The sequence below is a fragment of the Falco cherrug genome, chromosome 3 (assembly GCF_023634085.1).
Source record: "Falco cherrug isolate bFalChe1 chromosome 3, bFalChe1.pri, whole genome shotgun sequence".
NCBI lineage: Eukaryota > Metazoa > Chordata > Aves > Falconiformes > Falconidae > Falco > Falco cherrug.
In genome coordinates this window covers 109,194,277-109,218,054 of record NC_073699.1, presented here as the reverse complement: position 1 = coordinate 109,218,054, position 23,778 = coordinate 109,194,277, and the positions used below count along the sequence as shown (strand labels likewise).

The window sequence follows — 23,778 nt, the reverse complement described above, 5'->3', positions numbered from 1 at the left end:
ATTCCTCCCACCTCTTGCAAATTGGCATTTAGTTTCTGTTGTCAGTGGAAAGAGAAGGATGTACTTCTGGAGACGGTCTTTGTATCTAATATATTGCCATTTCTGGTTAGATGTCTTCAGGCTTTTTTTCCTTCAACCTGTGAAATTCAGGCTGTGTTGAAAAGGTAAAGAATGCCATGAGACTCTTATTTTCCAGCAGTCTTTCAAAAAATGGGATCTTAATGAGTGCTGAAAGGTAGCTGCTGGAATAAATGCTGGAAAGACGTTTCTAGCTAGCTAGAAAGAGCCTATGGTAGCGATTACACCTGCTAGGAGAGGCAGGAAAGGATGCCTCTGTTTAAGAGCATAAATAGGCTTTTCTGAAAGAATCACTCTTATCAGGGGGACTGAAAGGATGGTTACTTAACAAAAATCACATAAGTGTTAACAAGAGCAGTTCAAGATAGATTAAATGCTTGTGGAGGCATGTAGATAGAGGAAGATAAATGTAATAATTATATTACTGTGTTTAGAAAACACTGGAGGTCCCAGGTTCAAACTCCAGTGCAGGCCTGGAGGATGTAGTTTGCATTTCTACTGAGAGTTCATAATAGTGGAGCAATCTCCTGGGCTTGTTATTGCAAATCATTGTGGAGGCCTGTGGCTCAACTTTTAATTTCTTCTTCTGTGGTCTGAGCCTTTGCAGTCAAGGAATGGGAGCCAGAGGGACTTGAGCTGGCAAAAATCCCTGAAGCACCAACCTTTTTAAGTAAATAAATAGGTTTGTCTATTACCTGATCCCAAATGGTATCATATGTTTTGGCTTCCCTGGGTCCCTTTTCCTCACTATGCCAAGCTCCAAAGACAGAAGGGCGTGCAGCAGGAGAAAAACTACCTTCTAAGGAGAGGTATCCTCTAAAGTAACACCTGTAGAGAGATTATGCCTGTGTAATAGCAAATTCTTGCTGTGTGATCCCTGCAGTACGGTGAGTAGCCAGTACTCTGGGATAAGAGAAACAAATCCAGTAAAAACTGCTGCTGACATGTTCAAATCAATGATAACACTTTGGGAGAGGTGCAGAAACATAGGGAAGCTCTGTTTTCTCCCTTGCCAGAGAGAAGGGTGTTTTCTTCTCTGACAGCCTTCATACCTTTCCTTCTGGCTACCAGGCTGTCTGCGTTTGATGGTAATGGTGGTGCTGGCTTAGAGAAACAAGGCAATTTCTCCCTGTTGCTTATAGAAGAAAACAGGGGAGTTAAGCTGCCTAGAAAGCTGCTTCTTGATTTAACTGCCCAGAGTCAGTGGAAGATAAGTAGACACGAACATCCCCAAAAGACATTTTCTGCACACATGAAACGCGAGGTTCCCAGGAGGTCTCCTGCATGTAGCATTCCACTGTTTTCAAGATAGACTCAGTTGAGATGATGGGTGGGAGGCACCTTTTTTTTCATTGCTGCAGCAAAGTCCGATTTGTCTTGGAGGTTGCGGGGGGAGGTGGGAGGGAAGTGACCTAGTTTCAAGTATCTCCGTCTGCTACAACGAGCTGCATAGCCGCCTTCAAGCACGGAGGTCTCTGTTACTGGGGGAGTCCGTCCCGCTCTTGTTTGGGACTGTGGTTCTGCAAAAGCGGAATGGCACAGTGTTCGTAAGGTGTGCTCCTCGGCTGGAGGTAGAGGGAGTCAGCTTGCTTTGGGAAGTCGCAGCCTCTCACCTTAAGCATCGCTAGGAACACATGTGCTCTCAGCCAGATGTGCAGTACAGTTTGATGGGCTGGGTGAGCTGTTTGGTTTCACGGCACAACAAAGAAATCATGCTATCAGTTGCCACTTCTCAACTGTGGGCCTTTTGTGATGGTGTGAGTGTCCCCAAAGCGTGGTAGCAGATGACCCAAAGTCAGTTTCACTGTGTATCTGATGACAGGGGTGATGCCAGGGCTCTTCTGCCACCTTGTAGATGCCTGTGGCAGCCTACAGGTGCATATCCTCGGTCACTGGTTAGTCATTGGCTGTCAGGAAGTGCAGTGTCTCGAAGAATCCATTGTATGTTTTAGTTACCATCTATGTGGTGACCAGGCGACAGCTTTTGAATTAGCACATGACATTTCTCTCCATCTCTTTCTCTCCTAACAGCATTCTGAATGCCTACCAAGTGGCCAATACCTTTCATGCACGCTTCTGTGCACTGTCAAGAACCTACGTTTATCGGCTGTTGTTGGGCTGCGCTCATCATTCTGAAATACCAGTGTTCGAAAGGGATCTCTGTTGGGCTCCTGCGGGAGGGTAAGTGTGCCCCATTAAACCTCCCTGGGGAGCTACCTCATCAACATTTGGAAAAGGCTTGGCTTTTGGGGAAAGCAAGGGGGGAGTAATTTCCATGCGTGAGACCAGATTCCCCATTTGTATTGACAAGATTTCCCTGTTGGAAGCAGTGCAACTGCACTGAGTTATGTTCACTGAGACCTGAGACTTACAGACTTTTTTCATTGTACTGTCAGTTGTACCTGTGACAGACATGCTTAGCACTGCTGAAATAACTCAGTGACTCCAGGCACAGTCCATCAACAACTTTCTGTGTCTCTCCCCATGGCGGTGATGAGCGTTTCCTCAGATGACCTTGCCAATTCATACAGCAAACCCATTTGGACAGCTGGCTGAAGGGAACAGCGCTCTGATATGATGCAGAGAGGCAGAAATGCATTGCACGGCAGATCTCAGAGTTTTAGGTGTGACCATACAGGCAGGCAAGAATGAAGGCTGAAAAGTATTTATTTATTTACTTATCTATTTATTATTTCCCCCGCCCCCCCCCCAGTCCTGTTTCTGGTAGCAACTGTATGTAAATCTGCTGTCTTATTCCTTGTCTGCGTGCTTGTATGTTTGAATAGGGAGAGCCATGACTCTGAGCAACCCTACAATAACAAACCCGTGTATCTAGCTCAGTGTTCACTTGCGTTCTTGGAGTAGCCACTGAGTAATAACAAATCAGTGCTTGTATATGCAAGGGAAGAAAAACAAATTCAGTGCCATTTAAAAAAACCAACAACTTAGGACATGATAAACAGTGAGTGAGGAAAAAACAAACAAACCCCAGAAGATAATTTGTCATTGTCCTTTCAGTTTATGTTGTACTGAGATAAACATACATTGGAGAAAACTGGTTTTCCACAACATTATAGAAAAACAGGTTTGTAGCTGGTTGTGGCCATTTCATCATCACTATTGGAATAACAATTGTGGGTAGTGGAAAAAAATGTAATCTCAACTGTCCTAGCAGAGGAATGAAGATGACATTGTCCTAACGTTAAATTGCTGACTTTCTTTTCTGTGGGCTGTGGAAGGGAAAAATAAGTATGAAATTGCAAAATTAGATGTTATGTGCACAACGTGCCTTCATCTCAAGCTTTGTGAAACAGCATTTAATTTAATCCAGACACTGCAGTTAACTTTCTCAAATAGCAATACTACATAAAGGATAGGGTGAGTATTTAAGAAACTCTGAATGGGAGCTGTCTCACTAAAAGTTGGGATATTTGGACTGCTAGTAGTGGAGAAGCTGATAGCTTCTACTACTTGCACTACTGAACACATCTGGTGTATGAAACACATAATAAACTTTAAACTTCTGTAGGCATCTGAGTTGCCAACTAGGTGACATCAGCGCTTCTCAGTGTGACCAGGATACTAGTAATTTTTCTTGAACACAGTGAAAAAGCTTAATGATGTTGGAAAATCTCATCTTGATTTTTTTTTTTTTTCTTCAGGAGCATTTTGACTTCTGCTAAGATCTGAAAAACTTAAGCCATACATCATGCATACTTGCTCAGGGTGTTCTTAGGAGAAATTTACAAAAATACAATAAAAATAAGCATCTGTGCAGCAAATGTATTTGTAAATCTAAATTCCTTTGCTTGAGACCTAGATACTTCCAATGAAAAAATCTGAATGACACTTGACATTTGGAGTTTTACCCTTGGCCCTTTCTTCTGTAAAATCCAACTTTGGGTTTACGCTGGCTTCACCTCTGAAAGTTTGCTCACTCATTCCATTTCTGTTACTTCCTAATTTCGGCTTTTGGCTGTTGCAAATCTAAGGTTTGGAAAGCCATCATAGTGTTTGATGTTTTCTTACCTGGCAACATCTTTTTCAGTTTATAAGATCCAGATACTGCAAAGGATTTTGGTTCGGTTGCCCTACACTCTAGCCAACAATTTGAATAGAGTTATTTGAATTGAGCTGTTACAAGCACAGCAGGATAAAGGTTTGCGTAAAAGCATGTGCCTGCCAACCCCTCATCTAGCCTGGGGTTTTCAATACCTTCAGACCTCAGGTCACTTGGCATCTTGGTTTGTGGTTTGGGCTGTTACAAGACAAACTCCATTTTGCAAAATGTGTTTCCACAGTGCTGCAGTGTTAAATCTGCATGCCAAATTTAAGCCTCTCACCAATTAACTGGACTTTTGACCCACTTAACGTACTTGGTCCCACCTGATGCTCCTTTCCTTTTGCTCTGCATGTTTGATTTCAGCTACCTGAATGTGCCTGCCATGCAGGATGCAGCACAGTTCCTGCTGGGAACCCACGACTTCAGCACCTTTCGCTCACTTAACTCTGAAACACCTTTTCAGTCTCCAGTCAGAACCATCCTCCAAGTAGACATCCAGCCCTCTTCTGGTTTCCTGTCCCACCACTATGAACACAGGTGAGAGCCTCGATACTTCGCTGCAGAGCTGCTCTGGTCAACTGGTGCTTGCTTTGTCAGAAAAGCTGCTTTCCAGCACTGCTTTGGGAACTGGCCTCCTGTTTGCTGTGCATTGCTTTCACAGTCCTGTGATGGTGTCAGCAGGGTTCTGCCTCGTGACAGCTTGGAAAGGACGTTTCTTGCCCTCTCCTCCCCGATGTCCTGAGGGACAAAGATGAGCAGGAATGAGGGCAGGGAAACTGGTCCAGTTATTTGTACATTAAAACACAGACTGTTATAAACTGGCGTATGGAATCTGGTACGGAGTAATTCCTACGAGGTGCTTCCAGCGTTTATGCTCATTTTTGTTGCTAACAACCGGCTCCGCCATGGGAGGTGGTATTTCCCCCTCTCTGCCCCCGCCCCAGTGGTGTCCTGGCTTTGCCTAAAGGCTACAAACAGAAGGAAAAAAACCCACCCAACACCTAGGTCACTGCTGTAGCTATGCAGATCATTCAGTTCACACCAGTAACTCCTACTATCTTCCCAGGGAATGCTGATGAAGGGAAGTCCAATATTTCTCAGTCATTACATAAACAAAAGATTGTTGAGTGTCAGGTTCTTTCAGGACCAGGTCTTGCAAGTATTGAAATTAAGTGGCGGGATGTCTTCTCTCTCTAGCAGAAACTGAAGTTTTTTTCCCAGAAAGATAATGGGTATTTATGATCTGAACATGGATTTTGCTTTCATACTTGCTTCTTTCACGGATAAGTGGCTGATGCGTTTCAGCTTGAAAGCAAACCTTGCTGTTGCCTGTCTCCAAACCATATTTTCCTGTTTTCTGATTAGGAGAAACCCCTTTTCTTTGTAGTTTTCCCCAACAACCTTCCATTAGATTTGAATACCTACCGAGTTGTCTGTAACAACAAGTGCCATGCTCCAAGCTTTGGCAGAGCCTCGCTGCAGTTTGCAAATAGCCTACTGTTTCTTTGTCCATGTCATAGAACAGTGTATGTTGCTAGCAGTAGTGTAAGATAAAAACTGAAAGCGAGCTGCAAAAACAGAGAGATCTGTATGCTCTGAGTAACCCTGGTCTTTCAGTTCCTCCCATCTTCTCTGATTCCTGCTGTTCCTGCTCAGCGTTGGTGCTTGTCAGTAAACAGCTGCATTATAAAGAGCCACCCAGTTGACTATGGCACTTCCACTGCTGCTCTCTGCTGTATAAGCACAGGGATGTGGGCAGTTGGTGCCAGATACAAACACTTCCTACCTTCTATGCAGCTGAGAAACATCATCCCCATGGGAAAAGGAAGGCTGGAGCGGAAAATGGGTGCTTTCGTGTGGCTGCATTCTTGCTGTTTATTATTGGGTTGCCATTGCTGAAAGGAGAGCTTGTCCTCCCTCTGGCAAGTGTGGTTGTGCTTGGGGACGCAAGTAACAGTGAGATGCTTCATCCACAAGATTATCTTGTCCTTTATGATGAGTAGCATTGTAAGTGGCAGGGTCCAGAGTTAACCTGAAAATAACCATTAAAAGTCTTGTTAAGATCACCTGTGAGTGCATATATACCAGGTTACTTTCCAAATCCAGAACTGCTGTTGTCGGTTGTCTGATTTCCGAGATGTAATACGGATCGGCTCTTTTCTTACGTCTTCGATTTTAACGGTAAAAGGGAAATTGCCATTCTTCGCATAACTTGCTGCATAAACCCATCCCACATGAGGCCAAAAACAGCTCATACGAGAGAGAGAGAGCAAACCTAAACTGGATCAAAAGCATCAAGGAAGTTGCTGATGGAATATTTTTGCTTTTGGTGACACATGCAGCCAAACTTGTGTTTTATAGTGAGTCATTTTTATAAAGTGTTGATATTAATTGATTTAATGAATGCTTAGGCTGAAGGGGATGGCTTTGAGAAGCCTAGTTTCAGTGCGTTAAAATGGCATTTAACTCTCTTAGACTACTTTGTTAGTAACAACCACAACCGTGAATTTTCTGATCTAGAAGAAAAGTTGTGGGGTTTGGGTCTTTGCGACGGGCTAGGTGGTGTTGGGGTTTTTTCCCCCTTTGTTAAGGGGTTTTTAATTACAGTGTTGTAGTTACTTTTAATCTGTAAAACTCTCTGAATGTGAACAATTGCACTCATGGAGTTCAGTGTGTGTTTGTCCGTTCTGCAAATAAGACACCAAATATGCCTGAATTTGTGTATATGTGTGTATTTCTTCACTGCAGTAGCAGAAGTGAACTGTTCCTGCAATGAAAGGGCTGGGACAGCAGTAAAGCTTAGAAATAATAGAAAAAAGCTTGGGTTTTTTAGCCTAATCTAAGGAATTTTTTTCCTGTTGCAGAGGGAGGAATCCACAGAATGATAAACTGTGGTCTCTTAGTCAAATAATGCAGCTTTTCTTTCCTTCTTTCCTTCCTTTCTGAACTTAAACTGTTCTTCTCAATTGACCACTTGTCTGTTTAAAAGACTAACTGTTAAAATGATTCTTTCCATCAAACTCGGTTGCTCAGCAACAGTGGAAATGGAGTTAGTGTCCCATCCATACAGAATGCTTTTGAATGCTAAGGATGTGTTCAGAGACTTAGCCCCATCACTTATTCCTAGGGAGCGATTGCTCCGTCACCTGTTTTCGAGCAGAACATGTATTATTCATTGCAAGGTGCTGGCTTCTGCTGCCAAATGGAGAAAGACAGCTGGATTTTTTTGCTGGTAAGCAAAATTATCTGTGAGATTGACAAGAAAAACACAAATTCCCCTTAAAGAAAAACATCTTGTTCTCTTTTGAAGTCTAAGAGATATTTTTCCCCAAGTATCTCAGCTCATCTTTTGTGGCTTAATATATCTTGTCAAGACAACCAAGACAGGAGAATCCTGGCTAAAGAAGGTGCATGCAATTTGATGAGAGGTGGATTTGTCTCTGTTTGAAAAAATTGTCTCTTGTGCTTTGCTAAAGAGCTGAGCTGAATTATGACCTCGATATACTGGGCGTTTGTGCATGTGTGTAGCAATGCACATGCCTGCATGCCATGCACGTTGAGCTGGGGTAGAGCAGACCATATGTAAGTGGTAGAAACACTGTCATTTCCTGACATAAAGAGGAATCCGGAGGTAGGAGCTGCCTTTGCATATGCCCACATACACAACAAGGAGGGCTAAAAGCAGTAATTTATCTGTAAATCCTGCGACAAAACAGCTTGTGGCTGCTCTCTGCAATGACTATTTCAGTTTCTTTTCCTGCTAGCCCTGCCCTGATGCCCCATGTGGGCCTGTGAATCGTGGTGTCCCTGCTTCACCTTTCTTCTGTGGCTTGCAAGAGCTGCCTCCTCTCCCAGGGAATGGGCAGCCCCTTTCCTGATACTCAGGTGTTTCCAGCAAACCCAGCCTGTCCATCTGAACCCTCCAGGTGAATATGTTGCAGCTGTGCTTTTCTCACAGCTGATTCAAATCTCCATAGCCCTTTGATACCCAGCTACTGGGCTCGTTGCAAGGGAGGAGAGCAGAGGGTTTGCATGCAAATACTTAGTTTTCTGGCTTATGTCAGGTAAGTTTCATTTCTTTTTGCTGTAGGAATGCTATGGGGTATAAGGACCACTTAGAAACAAACTTGCTAACAGTTTATTTTTATTGTTATTTTATTGTTACTTTTATCAAAGCAGCTTCTAGGATTTCTTGGTAGCCTGAAAGTTTGAAGATGCAGGTATTGAAGTGATAACCTAATTTTTGTGCTGTTGATACTTGTGTACGTGTTCTTATATATCTAATATGCATATCAGATTTTTATAATTTGTAGGAAGGAAACGTGCATACAAGTTCTTCCCTGCAGGACTATTCCTGAGAACTGCTTTGCATTGGGTTTTAGTGTTGGAAGTGGTACTAGAACATCAACAAAAACACAGAAGTATTTAGAAAGCAACTTGGAAAGATTTAGCAGAGGATGCAAGTGTCGGTGAAGTGTTGGAATAGTTAGCTTCAGTAGAGTTCTTATGAGAAATATAGGTTACTACCATAAAACCTTCTGGAAAATTGTATCTGTATGAACAGACAGATTTGGTGAGGAGAGAGGATGTCTTCTTGCATAGTAGCATCCATGCAGCCATCCCCAAATATTCATCTGCTATTTCCTGCTCTGCTAGCTCTTAGCCTGGAGTGCTTTCTTGTCTGCCGTCACTGGTGTTCTTATGCTGCAGCTCAATTTCTCAGGCATGTCTGTGTCTTGAGTTGCTTCTCCTGACTTTTCCCGTAGCATGTGGATGTTGCAGTAGGCATTGCTGAGTGTTGGAATCCATTCTGCAAAACCTGTAAAGACGACATGACTCTCTTAAGACAGCTCCAAATGAAATGGTAGAGTTGCTTCGCTACTGGGGGTTGTTGCCTCCTTTCTCCAGGAGGCATCAGACTGCATTCCTCAAATCGGTAGTACCTTAGCAGACCTTAGCCCTTTCCCTTTTATTTGAATCGTTATATACCTAGGCGTAAGGTAGCAGGAAGATCAAGCCCCATTAAAACTAGGTACATACAAACCAGGCAGGAATTGCCTCACCCTAGAAAATGTCTGCATTGGAGTAGCAAATGAGCAGTCTGGTATTCAAAAGCTCATGGTGCTCTTTGGGGTTAATTGGGGGCTGTGCAGCTTCTTATCCTCTTATCCATTCTGCTCACCTTCACCTGTGATTTATACTTCTCTTGTGGGTAGAAGAGCCATTTGAAATAAGAATTTTAAATGCTTTTTCTGTTTTTTTCTTTAGGGGGCTGGAGTTTTGGGAGTTGACGTTCAGGAGCAGAGCATTTCTTTACCGACAGGTACTATTTGGTGTTTTATTCAGCACACAACCTTCCAAGAACCAAAGTGTTGCTGTAACTGTTAATCAGTTTAACAATGTTGTGCCATCTCTGTTGCACAGCTGGTGTTACAGCTGCGTGACACACACAGGGACTTAGCATCAGAGAGGTGAGGTTTTGTGTTCTTTGTTTGATCCAGTAGAACCAGAATCTCTTAAGTTTGTCTCTAAAATGAATGTCCGAAGTCACAGAATTGTGTGGGAGGACGGAAAGTTTTGTTTTCCGCAATCTTTGTCTTTGCAGGCTGAGTGGTAAAAACCAACAGACATATGTTCTTGCTCTGCTGAATGGCACTGGGCCCAGCAAAGACTGCCTGGAATTTTACTTTCTGGCTTCGGAGCATGAAGTAATTCTCAGTGTTGCACAAAGGAGAGATGGGAAGACCTGATTCAGCTATGCAGGCATGACTGCAGGATCTTTCCCTCTGCCATGCTGTCTAGTCTCCACTGGGTTTTCTTTGAAATAACTCCAGTGGGGTTTTCGCTGCTGTCCTCAGGGGAGACTGCTTTCTCCGCAACTTAATGGATCATCTCATTAGGAAAGAGTTGGCTGTTCTCAGTCTGCCCATCCTGGCCATGGTCACACTCTGGAGACAGAGAATAGGCAAGAGAGGGCTTGTTTTTTAGAGGAGAGAGGGGGTGTTTTGTGGGAACAGCAAGCAGCTATTTTTTATTCTGTTTTGACAAACCAAATTTGTTTTTATCCTGTGCCAAGTAATGCTCTGTAAGCTCTCTGACAGTGGGTGTCTGGATACGAGCAAGGGAAGAACAACAACATGCTCGAGAAGGGCTTGACATACAGCAGGGATTTGCTTCATCAGATACTCTTGTGACAAGGAGGAAATGCTGGTAACCCATTTAGTGCGTTAGGACGGAAATGGTACTTAGTGACATTTTGCAGAGAGGACAGTTACCCGTAATGCTCGCCTCAGCCTAATGCCTTCTTTGAACCTTGTTCACAGCAGCCGCCTTGCAGTGAGCTGGCAGGCTATAGGGTAGCAGGAGCAGGCTGCACTCGCTGAACTTGCACTCTTCTACCTGAGCATCAGCTTCCACCCTCCGTCGTAAAGAGCAGACTGAACTAGATGGATCTCTGCTGTCACCTCATATAGCTGCTACAAGTATTGCCGTTTGGATGGTTTTATTAGAGAAAAGGGTTACACAGCCCAAAAGGTGTACGTATGTATTTTTGCTGAATAGCATGCAGGAGGGAGACACCAAGCACATGGCTGTTTCAGACGCATACCATTAGTCCACTTTTACACTAGCAAACTCCCAAGTGTGGAGGCATCAAAGCTAAGTCACAGCATACAATGACCTCTAGTGAGGGATGGATAAAATAACATATGTCAAGTATCTGTGCTTCCTCTCTGCTGTCTGCTTAAAGGCAGGCTCTCGGCACTCCACAGTCAGAGCACATGGGGAGAGACAGTGCTTGCCTTTGGATTAAATATATCTTGGTTTGCTGGACCTTTTGTGTTAATGGTGATAAACATGCTCAGGATGCTTAGTGGACTTTGGTTTATTCTTTTGTAAACATTAATGGGTCGGAAAGTTAGACCAATGCTTCATTATAGCACTGCGTTTATGTTTCTGAAGAGCTTGGTGCACTTTGAAAGGTCACTCATAGAATGAATGTTGATTTAGGCCAAATGACTGACTGCACCTGCACAAGTCGGGGGTGTTCTGGCAGCGGTACGAGAAGGTGAACGAGGCAGGACAGTGTCTGCCTGACCGGTTTCCTCCATGTGGGCTGGTAACTGCTGTTGCCTGTAAAATTTGAGACCGGAGGGCAGTTCTTCCAGTGTGGACGAAGAAAAGCAACTTGGAGATGGTGAAAGTGGGGTGACTTGGGATCAAGCGGTGTGAAGGGCTGAGTTTCAGTGTGGCTCCTCTGTCAGATAAGACTTGGGTCTGGCGAATGTGTGGCATGTTCCCTGAGGTAGCGTGATCTCTCCTGTGAAAATGAGTGCAGGTGAGCCCAAGCAAAGTGCTGGCAGGTTCTGGGAGGGGGTTCAGCTCTTGCCTAGCTGGACACCACTGGCCTGGTTAAGTTCACTGCACTGTGCTGTTTCTTTCCCCTCGAGAGACACGTTTCTCATGATGGGACTGTTTGGACAAGCCTGTTCACCCCAGTGGCACTGGGACAGAGCCTGGCTTTCCTTGAGTTTCATCTCTTGCTGAACAAAAGGCTGGAAGCCCTTCTCTATCTTCATCCTTTGTTTCCCCAGGGATCCTCTCTAGGATGCCTTGCTGAGAGTACTTTGGGCACAAGTTGAGGGGCTCGAGGGGCTCTTCCTTGTCAGTTATTCCTCAGCAGCCACTTCATGAGGTTGCCTTGACATGAAGAAGCAGCAGGAAGATTGGTGCTCAGTCCTCTGTTTTCAGAAGGACGCCTTCAGCTCATGAAAGGGGTGGAGAGGAATGAAGCCACCACACAGAGGTGTAATAGATAGCTAGCCATAGGGAGCTAGCATTTGGTGTGCAGGTGGCATTGGCAGATACATCTTGGCCCTCCTGGGACAGCATGTCTTCCAGGGATGTGGAAGCAAAGGATGTTCTTTAGCCAAGAGGATGCTGGAGTGTGAGGGGTGCTCACGCAGGAGGCGAGCTCTGCGGTGTGAAATATGCACTAACCCGCTAGGTCTGGAACTGTTGAGTGTGGAGGGAGGGAAGGGAAGTCGTGACATGCAGAGGTGTTTGAAATACCAGCTTGCTGCGCTGGGATGATGTTGCCTGGTGGGCTGTCCTACTTGAGTGGGTTTTTTCTCTCTCTTTTTAAGCTTTCTGAGAGAGAAGCAAGCTGCCACATAGTCCCCCACCTGAAAACAGTATTGCTTATGTATTAAGAACCTGTGAGCTCAGCTCTCCCAGAAAGCATATGAGCTTCCTGCCACAGACAGATGTGTGGGTGCTGCTGTTTCTGAAGCAGAAACCATCCTCTGCTCAGCTTTCTTGCCACATGTGATAAGACCAAGCCTTGCTTCAAGGCGATGCAGTGTAGCTGGAGATCATTCTGTTACAGGTCCTCATTCTTACCAATGTCTTTAGCTGCAGGGAGGGAAGACTTAAAGGACGCAAGATAATTTTGCTAGTTCTTCTCCCTTCCCTACCATCAGCTTTGGTCACTAGAAGATGCTGTGCCACTACACGTTGCAGACAAGCTTAGCTGCTGCGTGCTGTCATGTCACCCCTGTCAGTCCAGAACCTGGGCAGCCCATGCAGTCCCTGCTAGAAGGGGAAAGAACACCTTTCCTCCGCAGACTGTGGGGTGACTGTGACTGCTGGGGTGTGCTTGGGGACTAAGGGAGTATGAACTTTCTGAAGAAATAAAGCGAGCACAGGAAATGCTCCCTGGAGGTGTGTGATACCAAGGGCATACAGGGGGCAGCCAGGACTGGCTTGAACCCAGATGGGTGAGTCTGGACCTGGGATACTTCAGTGGCACCTAAAACATGAGTCAAAACATTCTTTGTGTGGAGCAATGCTTGCTTCTTAACACCCAGCATGTTGGACTAGGAGCAAAGTGCACAGCACTGGGAACAACTGATAGTACTGGGAACAGCGGAAGAGCGCCAGAAATCCGGCTTTCTGGGAATTCTGGGTTTAATAATGATGTACCTATATTCAGGAGCAGGCTCATATGAAGAAATGGCAATTTTCTTTCCTGAGTGACAGACACTAAACTCTCTGATTAGGGTTTCCAGTTTGACTTGCCGTCAGTAGTAGCAGTGGGCTGTTTTAACAGCCCAGTGCTGCTGATAGCGCAAGTCCAGGACTAGCCAGAACTTCCTAATCTCCTTAAATTTTATAAAAGGCAGCTCCTAAGCTATGTTCTCTCTTTGTCCAGGTCCGAAGAATGGTTGGGGCTCTAGTTGCAGTTGGCCAGGGAAAGTTAACACCTCGTCATATAAAGGAGTTACTGGAGATAAAAGATTCACGGGCTTTTCCATCAAATGCCATGGCTCCACCATCTGGACTCTTTCTGAAATCAGTGGAATATAACGAAGCAGGTAAGAATACCATTCCTTTTGCATTCACTTTTTGTAGGAGTCGGATCTAATACTGAAGGGAGCAGTGACACCCACAGTCTCCCCTTTATGTGCCGCCTGACCTGTGGCTCACAGCTTCCTTCATTGACACCCACGTCACAGCGAGTGCCCCAGACTGTACAGGTGTTTACAGCAGTTGCTGTGGAAAAAATGTGTATTTTTTTTTTCCCCAGGTAGATTTCCCCCTCTTAGTTGCAGGGTAGTAAAAAAGAAGTTGACAATGACTTTGAGATCTCATGTGAATGATACTTTAAATTCTCATAGATTCTTCTTCTGTCCCTGACTGCGTATAAAGACCAAATCTTCTGTGGTATCTGGGCACCTACAGATCCATTGCTGTTCACTGACTTTCCCCCTTGGTATTTGAGTACAGACTGGAGGGCAGAAAGCAGATCATCCTTTTGCTTATGTGGTGGCTCTCTTTAACAGCATCTGAACTAAACTATTTAAATTTTTTAGATTAAAAAAAAAAATAAATGGGTAGGGGGCAAATTTGCAGAAGTAGCAAATGGTGACGTAGTGGAAGTTTGACATCCATGCTAGGGGTAGCAGGTATTTAAACTGCAAGGATTAACCTGCCTCTGATTAATCCAGTGCCCACAAAACATAGATAGAAAGGACTTTCCACCTTTCCACCACACTGCAGACCTTCTCCAGGCTGTGTTGTCTCATGCAGGTGGGCTTAGAGTACGCTGTCTCCCGCAGCAGCACTGCAGACACTGGGGCTTAAGGAAGACACAAGGGAAAGGGAAGCAACGAAGAGCTGTGCGAGGAGCTTGAACGTGGTCCTGGGCGCTCGGCCTGCCCTTGGGAAGGCAGCTGCTGCTTGCTGGTTGTGGTCCTCTCCGATGGTGCTTTTCCTCACGGTGCTGGCTGCGGAACTGTCTGTGCCAGTGCGGAGGGAGCCCAGGCAGGAAATGAAGACTACAGATTTTTAAGTGCTTTCAGGTGGTTTCAGTGCCAACTTTTTCCCTAAATCAATGTTTTCTTTTTTCCCCCCTCTCAGATTTGAACGCTACAGTTGCCCCAGGAGAATAGCAGCTCTGTGAGATACAGCCACATCCGAAAGGACTGTTGTGGATGTGTGATGGAGGTTTGCCAAGTGCTCTTTACACAATACACGATCTTGTCTCAATAAAAATCATTGACCGTGACTGTAGGCATCTTCCTATGATTTCTTCTTGCTCACTGAGACTGTCAATGGGAGAAGGAAGAACAACTCCATGCTGCTTTCAGATAACTTTTATTTTTTTGAAATTCTGGTGCCTGTCTCTCAAACAGGAGGAGGGAGGAGTGGGGCTTGGTGGTTTTGTTTGTGTGGATTTGGGTTTCTTCCCTTCTGTGGTGTGTGTGGGAGGAATACAGGTTTAAAACGGAGGAGAATGAAGCGTTTCCAGCCCTCTCCTCTGTAGCCCTGCCTTTGTACGGCATGGTTGGGACAGCAGTTGCTGTTTGATGCAGCGACTTAACAGAAGCAGCCTTTGAAAGTACTCGCCACTTCCTCTCCTCATCAGCAGTTGCCCTTGCTGAACTGTAGTAGTTTTTACATTATTCTGTTCCCTGGTACAAAGTCACATGTGTTACACTTAAGATGTGGCGTGTTACAGAGCCAAGTTCTTTTGAGGTCACTTAAACCCTGTCTTAACAGTCGCAGCCTGGGCTGGTAGCAGAGGCACAGCTGCCTGAGTGAGAGCCTAGCGGGCCGTGAAGCGCGGTCGGCAGCGGAGGCTCTGTAGCCGGAGGGTGGCTGCCACGCTCTTGCTGGGCTTTGGTTTGCTCGTTGCCACCTTCTGCTGTTGGCAGTTGTTGGTGCAGTGGTACTGCAGAGCGTGCTGAAGCCTAGCAGTGATCTAAGGGCGTGTGAATCCTAGTGCAGAGCAGGGAGCAGAGAGAACTTTTTTTTTTTTTTTTTTTTTTTTTTTAACCCCGCTCTAACCTCAGGTTTTGCCTGCTTGCCCAAGCAATAAAATACACATTGGGTAACTTGTGGGGTTTTTTTCTTATGAATGACACCAGAATCTCCGTTTTGGTTATAAAATGACTGAGTGCCAGGTTACAGGAAAAAGGACAGGGAAAAAAAAAAATACTTCTGAATTTCACAGAAGAAGCAATACCCGATTTAAATCCTGCAGTGAAAGCAACGTGCAGCTGAGAGGCCTGGCACCACCATAATTAAACTCCCCTCTGTCTATGAGAGGAGAAGAATCACCGAGAAAGCCAGAGCAGACAGCCCACTTGAGGACTGTGGAATTTCTGGTCTCTGTTTGCACGGTGGAGAGCAGCAAGGTAGGCAGAGGAGGGGGCAGCAGTTCTTTTTGACCTCTTTTAAGGCCTCCCTTGTCTTTGGCAGCGGGGGGTTGAAGTAGTGAGTGGTCCTGATACAGAATACGAGGATGGCCCATTTCTAGGTGTCCGCTCACGAGAACTGATGCATCTCCTCCCCGCTCTGTTCCAGGTAGCAGTTTTGCCAGCATGGGAAGGAAAGGCAAGGTACTTCTGGTTACTCTCTCCCTTCCCGTGGAGCATGCAGACTGCTCGGAGGGACCAATTCCCAAAGAAGACAGAACCTGGGAGGAGCCCTGGTGCTCTGCCGTGGAGAAGGAGAGTTGAAGCCGCTGTGCCGATGGCGTGGTGCCTGTTGGTGCTTCTCTAGTACAGCCTTGCCGGGTAAGTACCCGGGGGCAGGGATGCTGTAACACGCTGCCCTGATTTTTCAACACAAGCACCGGGACTTCCCTGCTCCAAACCTTGACGTGCCCGTGTGTTTTTACAGCAGTTTGTCTGGAAGGGAATGGCAGCGGATCTCGCTTTTCCTCCCTTTGAGGGGGAAGTGAGCGCAGCTACGGGCCCACTTCAGAGCACCTCGGACTGATGCCCTGGTACCTGGTTCCACAAAGGCAGGCCTGGCGCTGCAGGCGGCTTTGGGTGGGAGCGTTGTGCCTCCTCTTGCAGTGGAGGGAGGTAAAGCGTGCACTGGTGGTGTGTTGGCTGTGTGCTGTGCTCTCCCCCCAGGTCTGGGGGGGGCCACGTCGCTAGCGGGGCAAGTGCTGTGTCTTGGATCTGAGTGACAGCTTTTCATCTTCGCTTCCTGTGGTTTCTCTCTGTAGAGCAATGTGGGAGAGCTCTGCAGTGTGTCTTGCAGGGCAGTTTGCTCTGGTGAAGAGCTTAGTGGTGACCTCTGAATTGCGAGAACTCTTTGGAGAGGCCAGTGCACTCACCTGCAGCTTTTGCAAGAGGGACAATGCTCTGAGCTCTGGTAAGTTAACTTTCTAACTAAATTTATTACGGATATTTACAGGGCAGAAAACTGACCCAAATACTAATGCTGTTTGGGTGTTAAAACACGTTAACTGCTGCTGCAGACTGGGGTATCGTAGCTGCAGTGCAAGAATCGCTGCTATCGATGTTTCTGCAAATGTTTCCCAACTTCTGGTTACAGTAAAAACGTATTGTGCTTATGGGCTGGTCATCGAATCCAGTAACTGAGCGCCCCAGGTTCAGCTGGCCGGGCAGTAGTCTGGAAGCAGACTGACTGGCGAACTCTGCAGTTAGCGTAAAGAACTGTTGTGGGGTTTTGCTTTTGTTCTTTTTAAATCCCAGAGCAACTGTTAAAATTAACCTAAAGACATTTAATTAAAGAACGTGCTCTCTTAGCATCAGAAAATGTACCATCAGTAGAGAACTTCTGTGCACACTCCTACTCTGAATAATTTTTTTCGTGTCCATCATTAATACTTGTTAGTTATCAAGGGGTATTTTAGCATTCTGCTCCTTTTTATGTTGCTGCATTACTAGTTTCTTTTAAGCTGATTCAATTTGGACAGCCAGTACACGGGGAGATGTGTCTTTCTGATTGTTTGACAGTGATGCTTTCAAACTAAAACCCAGTAAAACCTCACACTTGACCAGAGTTCAAAGACTTAAGCTTGGCTTTATATGAAAACAGTTCTAATAATTTAATGAACTCAATATCCAGTGGAAACTTCAATGTATGCTTTTATGTGTTTTTGTAAATCAAATCGCTTTGTACAGAAACAGAAGTTCAGTAGTGTTTTTTGTTTGTCTAGAAGAAATAACAGCCTTCGTCCCCCCTCAAAAAAACAAAAAAACAAACAAACAAAAAAAACCCCCAGAAAACTACAAAAAAACACCAACCAACCAGCCAACTCCAGCCAACCAAGCCAAAAGCAAACAAAAAACCAACAAACAACTCTGGGAAGCAAAGCTGAATTTTGAATTTGATCAGACTCACGGTAGATAAATAAATGATATGTTGTTATAGGGTATGGAAGTGGCTGTATGGTTGGAAAATGTATGTTTAGTCGTAGACTCTGTCACTGCTATTACCTCTCACAGGGAATGAAAATATTTTCGGGCAGATTTAATGTACATGGTGGGGTCCTGCAGTGCGTATGCAACTGTTTGCAACTGGTAGAAGACTGACTTGTAAAAGATTTGTAAAATACTCCGTGACAGCGGTTTATTTACCCCTCCACCTCTCTTCCACTGTTTGTTACTTCCATAGTTAAGCTTAGATGGGCTGCATTTAGGCGCGGTGGGTGCCAGCGGGCACAAGGGTCTCTGTGGCCAGTTTCATGTGTTACTTCCCAGCAACGGAGCTGGTGGCATTGCCCACTGCCCACTCTGAGAATATAAGACATAATCATAGAACCATAGAATTGTTTAGGTTGGAAAAGACTTTTAAGATCACAGAGTCCAGCTGTTCACCTAGCAGATGCGGGCTCCTGTTTCGGGAGGGATGTAGGGGATTGAGACTACAGGTGCTGAAAGGGAACAATATTCCTGTGGTATCACGGTGCAAGCAGCTTCGTAAGGCCTCACAGCCGTACTGCCAGGGGTGTGCGCGGAGGCAGTTTTAGGCAGTCAGCAGCTCTCATGTCTAGCTTCTACAGAACCCTGTGGAAAAACTCCTTTTGTTTTGGAGCCGTTACCCGATAGTGTCTACAGCTGTCCTTACTGTGCTTGTCTTGTGAGAAGCGGAAGCTCATCAGTCTGCTTTGCCTGTCCTGCCCCTTCAATGATTTTACAGGCCTCTGCCTTATCTTCCCGCAGCTGCCACTCTATACTTTGAACCTAGAAGAGAGATGTTCAGTGGCTCTTGCTCTGGTAAAGCTCTGAGATAAAGGCTGTTTCAAGTCCTGTGCTGCTTGAAGTTATGCCTTAGCCACGCCTGGGTTTGTATTAATTTTCTTCTGTGTGTACAAACCCTTTGCTGGTCAGTGAAAGACCCGTGTAAGCAGATACGTGTGCTTGCCTACTTAAAGTGAAACCATTTTTTTCCCCATTTTTAGTCTTCCAGTTATCATCTTGGGTGCTTTCGACTTCATTAGATAAACAACTGTTGGGAGGAAGTGTGATTTCAGAGTTTCCTTTGGAAAGTACCCACTGAATTTTGTTGTGCTTTCAATGGCTTAACTTGAAGAACACTGCACATATTGTACTTGGGTTTAATTTCTCCACTGCCTTTAAGGGATTCTGTTTAGGTGTCTATGTTTAGGTGTCTACATTTAGCTTAGTTGGATTTTGTTTCTATTTGATGGAGAAAAACTGCACTGCTGGAGTGCGGTTTATTGCTTACGTGACACGAGTGACCTAGCTGAGAGGCGTTGTGCTTGGACAGTGCCTCTTTCCCACGTTTCAAACACTAAAACTAGTCCTTCAGGCCCCCTTTGTAACTGGGGTGAGTGGTAGTTTCCCTCTGCAGTGTGCCTGCAGAGGCGGCGTAGGGTGCTGTAAGTTCACCCAGCAGCTCACACCGAGCCGTCCCGTGTGTACCTGAAGGTCAGCTAAGGCGTAAAAGCGTGGGTGGGAAGGGTGGAAATCCCGCTGTGTCTCTCACGTTGTCTGCAGGCATGTTAACCAGGTCTTACGACGACCTCGGCCTGTATCCTGTGCTCAACACGCTCCTGCAGAGCAGTGTTTGTTCCCAGAGGCCTGGCACATCTTGCCTGCAGTGCTGAGCCCTTCCACTTACCGTTACGTGACAGTGGTTAGCTTTACTCCTGGCGATCCGCCCTGAACTCTCCTCCTGCTGCCACTTTATGGTTTGCGTAACAGCTTGGTACGGATGCCAACTACCTGTTTCAGTTCTGTGCTTTAAATACTATTTCTTCATTTTAAAAGGAAGGTTCCACACGTGCTCCGCAAAAAAACCTGCGGCAGCAAGGTTGAAACAGCTCAGTCACGCAGACTGCAGGGCTAACTGTCACCTGGGAGCCACTGGAAAAGCACTCCTGCTTGTCTTTTTGGCACTCCTGCTTTCCTTTTTCCTGGGAAGTCTGCACAATCCAGCCCTGTGGATTTCTAAGGACAGAATAATAACATCATAATAACCCCTCGGCAGTGATGCAGGAATTTTGGTAGGGCTTAGGAATGAAAAATTAATGGCAGGACGTCCAAAGGTGTATCGCTGCTACAGTTCTGTTGTACCGCTTCAGTTTCTGGCCCATCCCTAGCCAGAGCTATAGCTTTCCACGTCTCCTTTTGGGGCAGGGGGAATTGCTACCTCTGTTATTTCAGTATTGTCACTTTGTGATGATTTTAATGCCAGTGAGGACTCTGGCTACTGCGTAAACTTCAAATGCTTGTGTTTTAAATGATTTATTCTCCCATACAGCCACGCTGCTTTCCATCTAAATATACCGAGCGCAGGCGTCTGGATGACAAGACTTCACCAGACTTGACGTCGCTCAGCTGTGTGGCTTTAGCTCTTACCTGCTCGAGGTGAAATAACACTCAAGAACCTCCTGAGGTGAGGATGGCTTAAGACTCTTATCCCATGTCGGACATCCTACGCTCCAGCAGAAATCATGGCAGATGTTTCCTGGACTGGAGAAGTCTCCAATGAGACAGCTGCCAATGCCAGTTCAGAATTCAGTGTGGAAGCAGACTTCCAGTATTGCTTGTTTACTGTCATCTACAGCATCGTCTTTGTGCTGGGACTGATAGAAAATGTCTTGGCTCTGTATCTCCTGTCCTGCAAGGTAAAGCACATTTCTCATTCCTATATATACATGATCAATCTGGCTCTGGCAGACACCTTGTTTGTTTGTGTGCTGCCTTTTAAAATTCATTACCACCTGAACTGGAACAACTGGATCTTTGGTGACATGGCCTGCAGGATAACTGGGACTCTGTACTACATCAACATCTACCTGAGCATTGCCTTCTTCACCTGCATCTGCGTTGATCGTTACATTGCGGTGCTGCACCCCTTCACGTACATCCAGATCAAAGTCATCCATTACGTGACGGTGGTCACGATCCTTTGGGTGGTCGCTCTGAGTGTCACGGTTCCACTTATCCTTGGAGGTCCCCTCCACAACAGAGGGGTGAGGAACACGACGGCATGTTTTGAGAACTTTGCTACGCATAGCTGGACTTACCGCATGGCGCCTTACAACATCCTGGCCTTAGTTTTTGGTTTTGTGATCCCATTTTCCATCATTCTGATCAGCTACCCTCTCATCGCTAAGAGGATCTCCCAGATCAAACACGCCGCCCGCAAGAGGAAGGCCGTGAGCACTATCTACATCATCTTGGTCATTTGTACTTTGTGCTTTCTCCCCTATCACCTCACTCACTTGTTCCACTTCTTAATGAGAATCCAGGTCATCCAGAATGAGTCATTCACCACCTTGATCTACAAGATGCGAAGGGTCACCTTAGCCCTGGTGAGTTTCAACTGTTGCCTTAACCCCCTCTTGTACTACTACACCTCTTCCAGCAAGAAGTGGCGCTTCAACCTCAAGCTCAGATTCAGGTCCAAAAAGGTGTACACGATCTGCGACCAGAGACTCGGGGAGTCCTGCGTTTATAAACTCCAGCAGACACATGGAAATAAAAACCCCAGAGATGAAATCAACTGATCTACTTCGGAGTACGGTATTTATCTTTCAGTTTCTTTGAAAACAAAGCTGTAAAACCTACCCTTTTTTTGGTACAGTGGCTCTTCCATCAAGGCAGCACTGGAGGGAAGGGCCTGACAGCGGTTTTGTTAGTCAGCTGGGACAGTGCTTGGGGGAGCTGCGTTCCCTGACAGCACATGGTGGAACACTGTGCCTTGATGTTTTTTGGTCTCCTTTTGTTGACCTTCGGGGCTGGTAGGACACAGGGCTCTTCTGGAAAGCCGTACAGCCCGGGAAAGGGTTTATTGAAAGAAACCAGCCTCCTAATTGACACTCTAAAAGCTGAGTGGCTCAGGGCAGTCCTGCTTGGCTTGCCCTATTTTGGAGGGATCCCGTTCTCCCCAGGGGCAGGCTGTAGCCAGCCGGGCTCAGAGCCTTCCTGCCTACATTCCACGGCCAAATAAGGGCTTCTCCTCCCTGCTCCTGAATCGATTGATCGGCTTCCCAAGGAGGACTTCAGCCCAGGGTTTCTAGCCTGCATGCCTGTGGATTCAAGCTGGACAGCTGTTAATGAAAGTTTAGACAATAACAGGGCCAGGTATTTCTCAGTCAGTTAACCCTGTGTGCAACCAGTGGTAAACAAGCTCCTCTCGCCCCACAGCCGCGGAGGGGCAGTGACCAGGAGCTGGCACACCTCCTCAGGCCCTGCAGTCCTGCCCGTCCGTCACGGCTCCCCGTTCACCGTTTGTGACACTGTGTTTGTATCTGGCCTGTCTCCCCCCTCCTCTTGTATTAACACAGCCGCCGAGACCTGCCGCGTTTTCCAGGCTGTGACATGGAGACTTTGGAGAGAATTTATCATTTGTGGGTTATCAAGAGTCACCAGAAAACCACTGGCCTGGCTGACAAACCTGCTTCATAGCCAACGGGTTAAACAAGAGGATGCGATTTCTTTGGCAACAGCAAAACAGACTCGCTCTGCTGTTCCTTCCCACGCCACCCCCAGACTTACAATGTGTGTATGTGCTACTGCCCCGGAGGTGCGCAAGGCTCGGAGCAGAGGGGGTCCCGGGGCTTGTTTAGCCGGGAGCAAGGGCTGCCCACCCGCGGCAGGAGCTGCACCCGCATTGCTGTTTCCACTGCCACAACGCAGGCTGAAAGCCACGCTTGGCCCGGCTACCTGGCGCTGTTCCTGGGCTTGGAACAAGAACCACTGCGGACCCTAAATGAGGCAGGGAGCAGGATGGTTGGGGCAGAACAACGATCGCGTGTCTCTGTACAGTGCAGTTATACCTCTTTGCACAGCCACGGATGCTGCAGCTTCTGCCCGTATTCAGCCGGTTTTCTGATGGCACAGTCAACGCTGGTTAAGGACGGGAGGGGAGAGGTTTGGAAAACAAGCAGCAGTGGTGCTGGGGTACACTGGGGGTCTTGGTTTGTGGGGAAAGCCCACGCGTTATGCTGGCAAGCAGGGGCCGAGTGTGGGAGTCTGTATCGATCAGTCAGAGCCAATTAATAAACCACTTTAGCAATGTGAGCTGGATGCAGCAAGCAGACCGAGAGCAGAGCTGAAATGACAACAAGCAGCGCTAAGCAGCTTTTGTGGGTGCAGCATTGCCTGTTAGGGTGGGCCTGACTCACGTCAGTTATCGCTACGTGGGGGTTGGACACCCGTTAGTGACGATGGGTCTGCTGCTGACCTCTCCCTTCCTGCATTTTGTTTTAGCTTGGAGGAATTTTTAACGATTGGTGAGAAAACCTCCTCAGACTTTTCTAAGACACTGAAAATAACGATTCCTGCCTTCCTTTGCCTGACCGGGCCGGGTAAGGCAAGTGCAAATCCTTGCACTTGTAAAATGGAGATGAGGACGGCCTCCGAGGGAGTACTGGGACAAATTAATCTTTTACCTTCCATGAGAGACTGCTGGTGTTGTCCCATTTATAGGCTATGGAAAAACCTCCCAGCCCTGGAGGGGCTGTTCTTTCCAACTAAGCACAATTTTTATGTCCTAGACAAAAGAAGGAATTTTTTTATTAGAGACTCCAGCCAGGAGTGCAGTTTTCCCGCAGGCTTGTCAGCTGTCACGGAGGGAAGTATGGATAATTAGAGAAGTGACACTGCTGAGTAAATAGCGTGTTTAGGGCTTTATACTGTCATCCATTATACTCTGCATTTTAATTGTGAAGCTTTGAAAGTTCCTTGTTTCGGTAGCACTGCTGAGGTTTCAAGGGAAGCGAGCTGGGGGAGGGGAAGGACGCTGTTATCACTCACCTCAGTGCTGGCAACTCGAAGCTTGTTCCTCAGACTCTTTACAGCCGCGATGCCTCCCTGGATGGGTCTCTGCTGGGGGATGAT

At 46.3% G+C, this 23,778-nt stretch overlaps 2 protein-coding genes across 3 annotated transcripts in view; both read left to right on the top strand.

Annotated features, from left to right (window-relative positions):
• Positions 1-14,708, top strand: part of PUSL1 (pseudouridine synthase like 1) — a 28,681-nt gene extending 13,973 nt beyond the window's left edge. The window contains exons 4-8 of the mRNA XM_005437789.4: positions 2,110-2,259; positions 4,505-4,678; positions 9,410-9,464; positions 13,353-13,515; positions 14,561-14,708. Of these exons, the coding sequence (XP_005437846.1) occupies positions 2,110-2,259; positions 4,505-4,678; positions 9,410-9,464; positions 13,353-13,515; positions 14,561-14,592 (574 nt within the window). The 3' untranslated portion in view covers positions 14,593-14,708. The remainder of the gene's footprint in view (positions 1-2,109; positions 2,260-4,504; positions 4,679-9,409; positions 9,465-13,352; positions 13,516-14,560) is intronic.
• Positions 14,709-15,458: 750 nt separating this feature from the next.
• On the top strand, positions 15,459-23,673 carry LOC102049640 (lysophosphatidic acid receptor 6-like). Of its 2 annotated transcripts, XM_005437827.4 has the most exons (6): positions 15,459-15,840; positions 16,010-16,221; positions 16,328-16,515; positions 16,662-16,810; positions 20,192-21,459; positions 22,224-23,673. In XM_005437827.4, the coding sequence occupies exon 5, from the start codon at positions 20,385-20,387 to the stop codon at positions 21,441-21,443; it is 1,059 nt and encodes a 352-aa protein (XP_005437884.1). In that variant the 5' UTR covers positions 15,459-15,840; positions 16,010-16,221; positions 16,328-16,515; positions 16,662-16,810; positions 20,192-20,384; the 3' UTR covers positions 21,444-21,459; positions 22,224-23,673. The 2 variants fall into 2 exon arrangements, with proteins under 2 accessions (XP_005437884.1, XP_027659142.1); XM_027803341.2 differs by having other exon boundaries at positions 20,192-23,673.
• The last annotated feature ends 105 nt before the right edge of the window (positions 23,674-23,778 follow it).

What these genes read in the sequence shown, in the direction of transcription:
- LOC102049640 (XM_005437827.4), top strand. Translation starts at nt 20,385, where the DNA reads ATGGCAGATGTTTCCTGGACTGGAGAAGTCTCCAATGAGACAGCTGCC.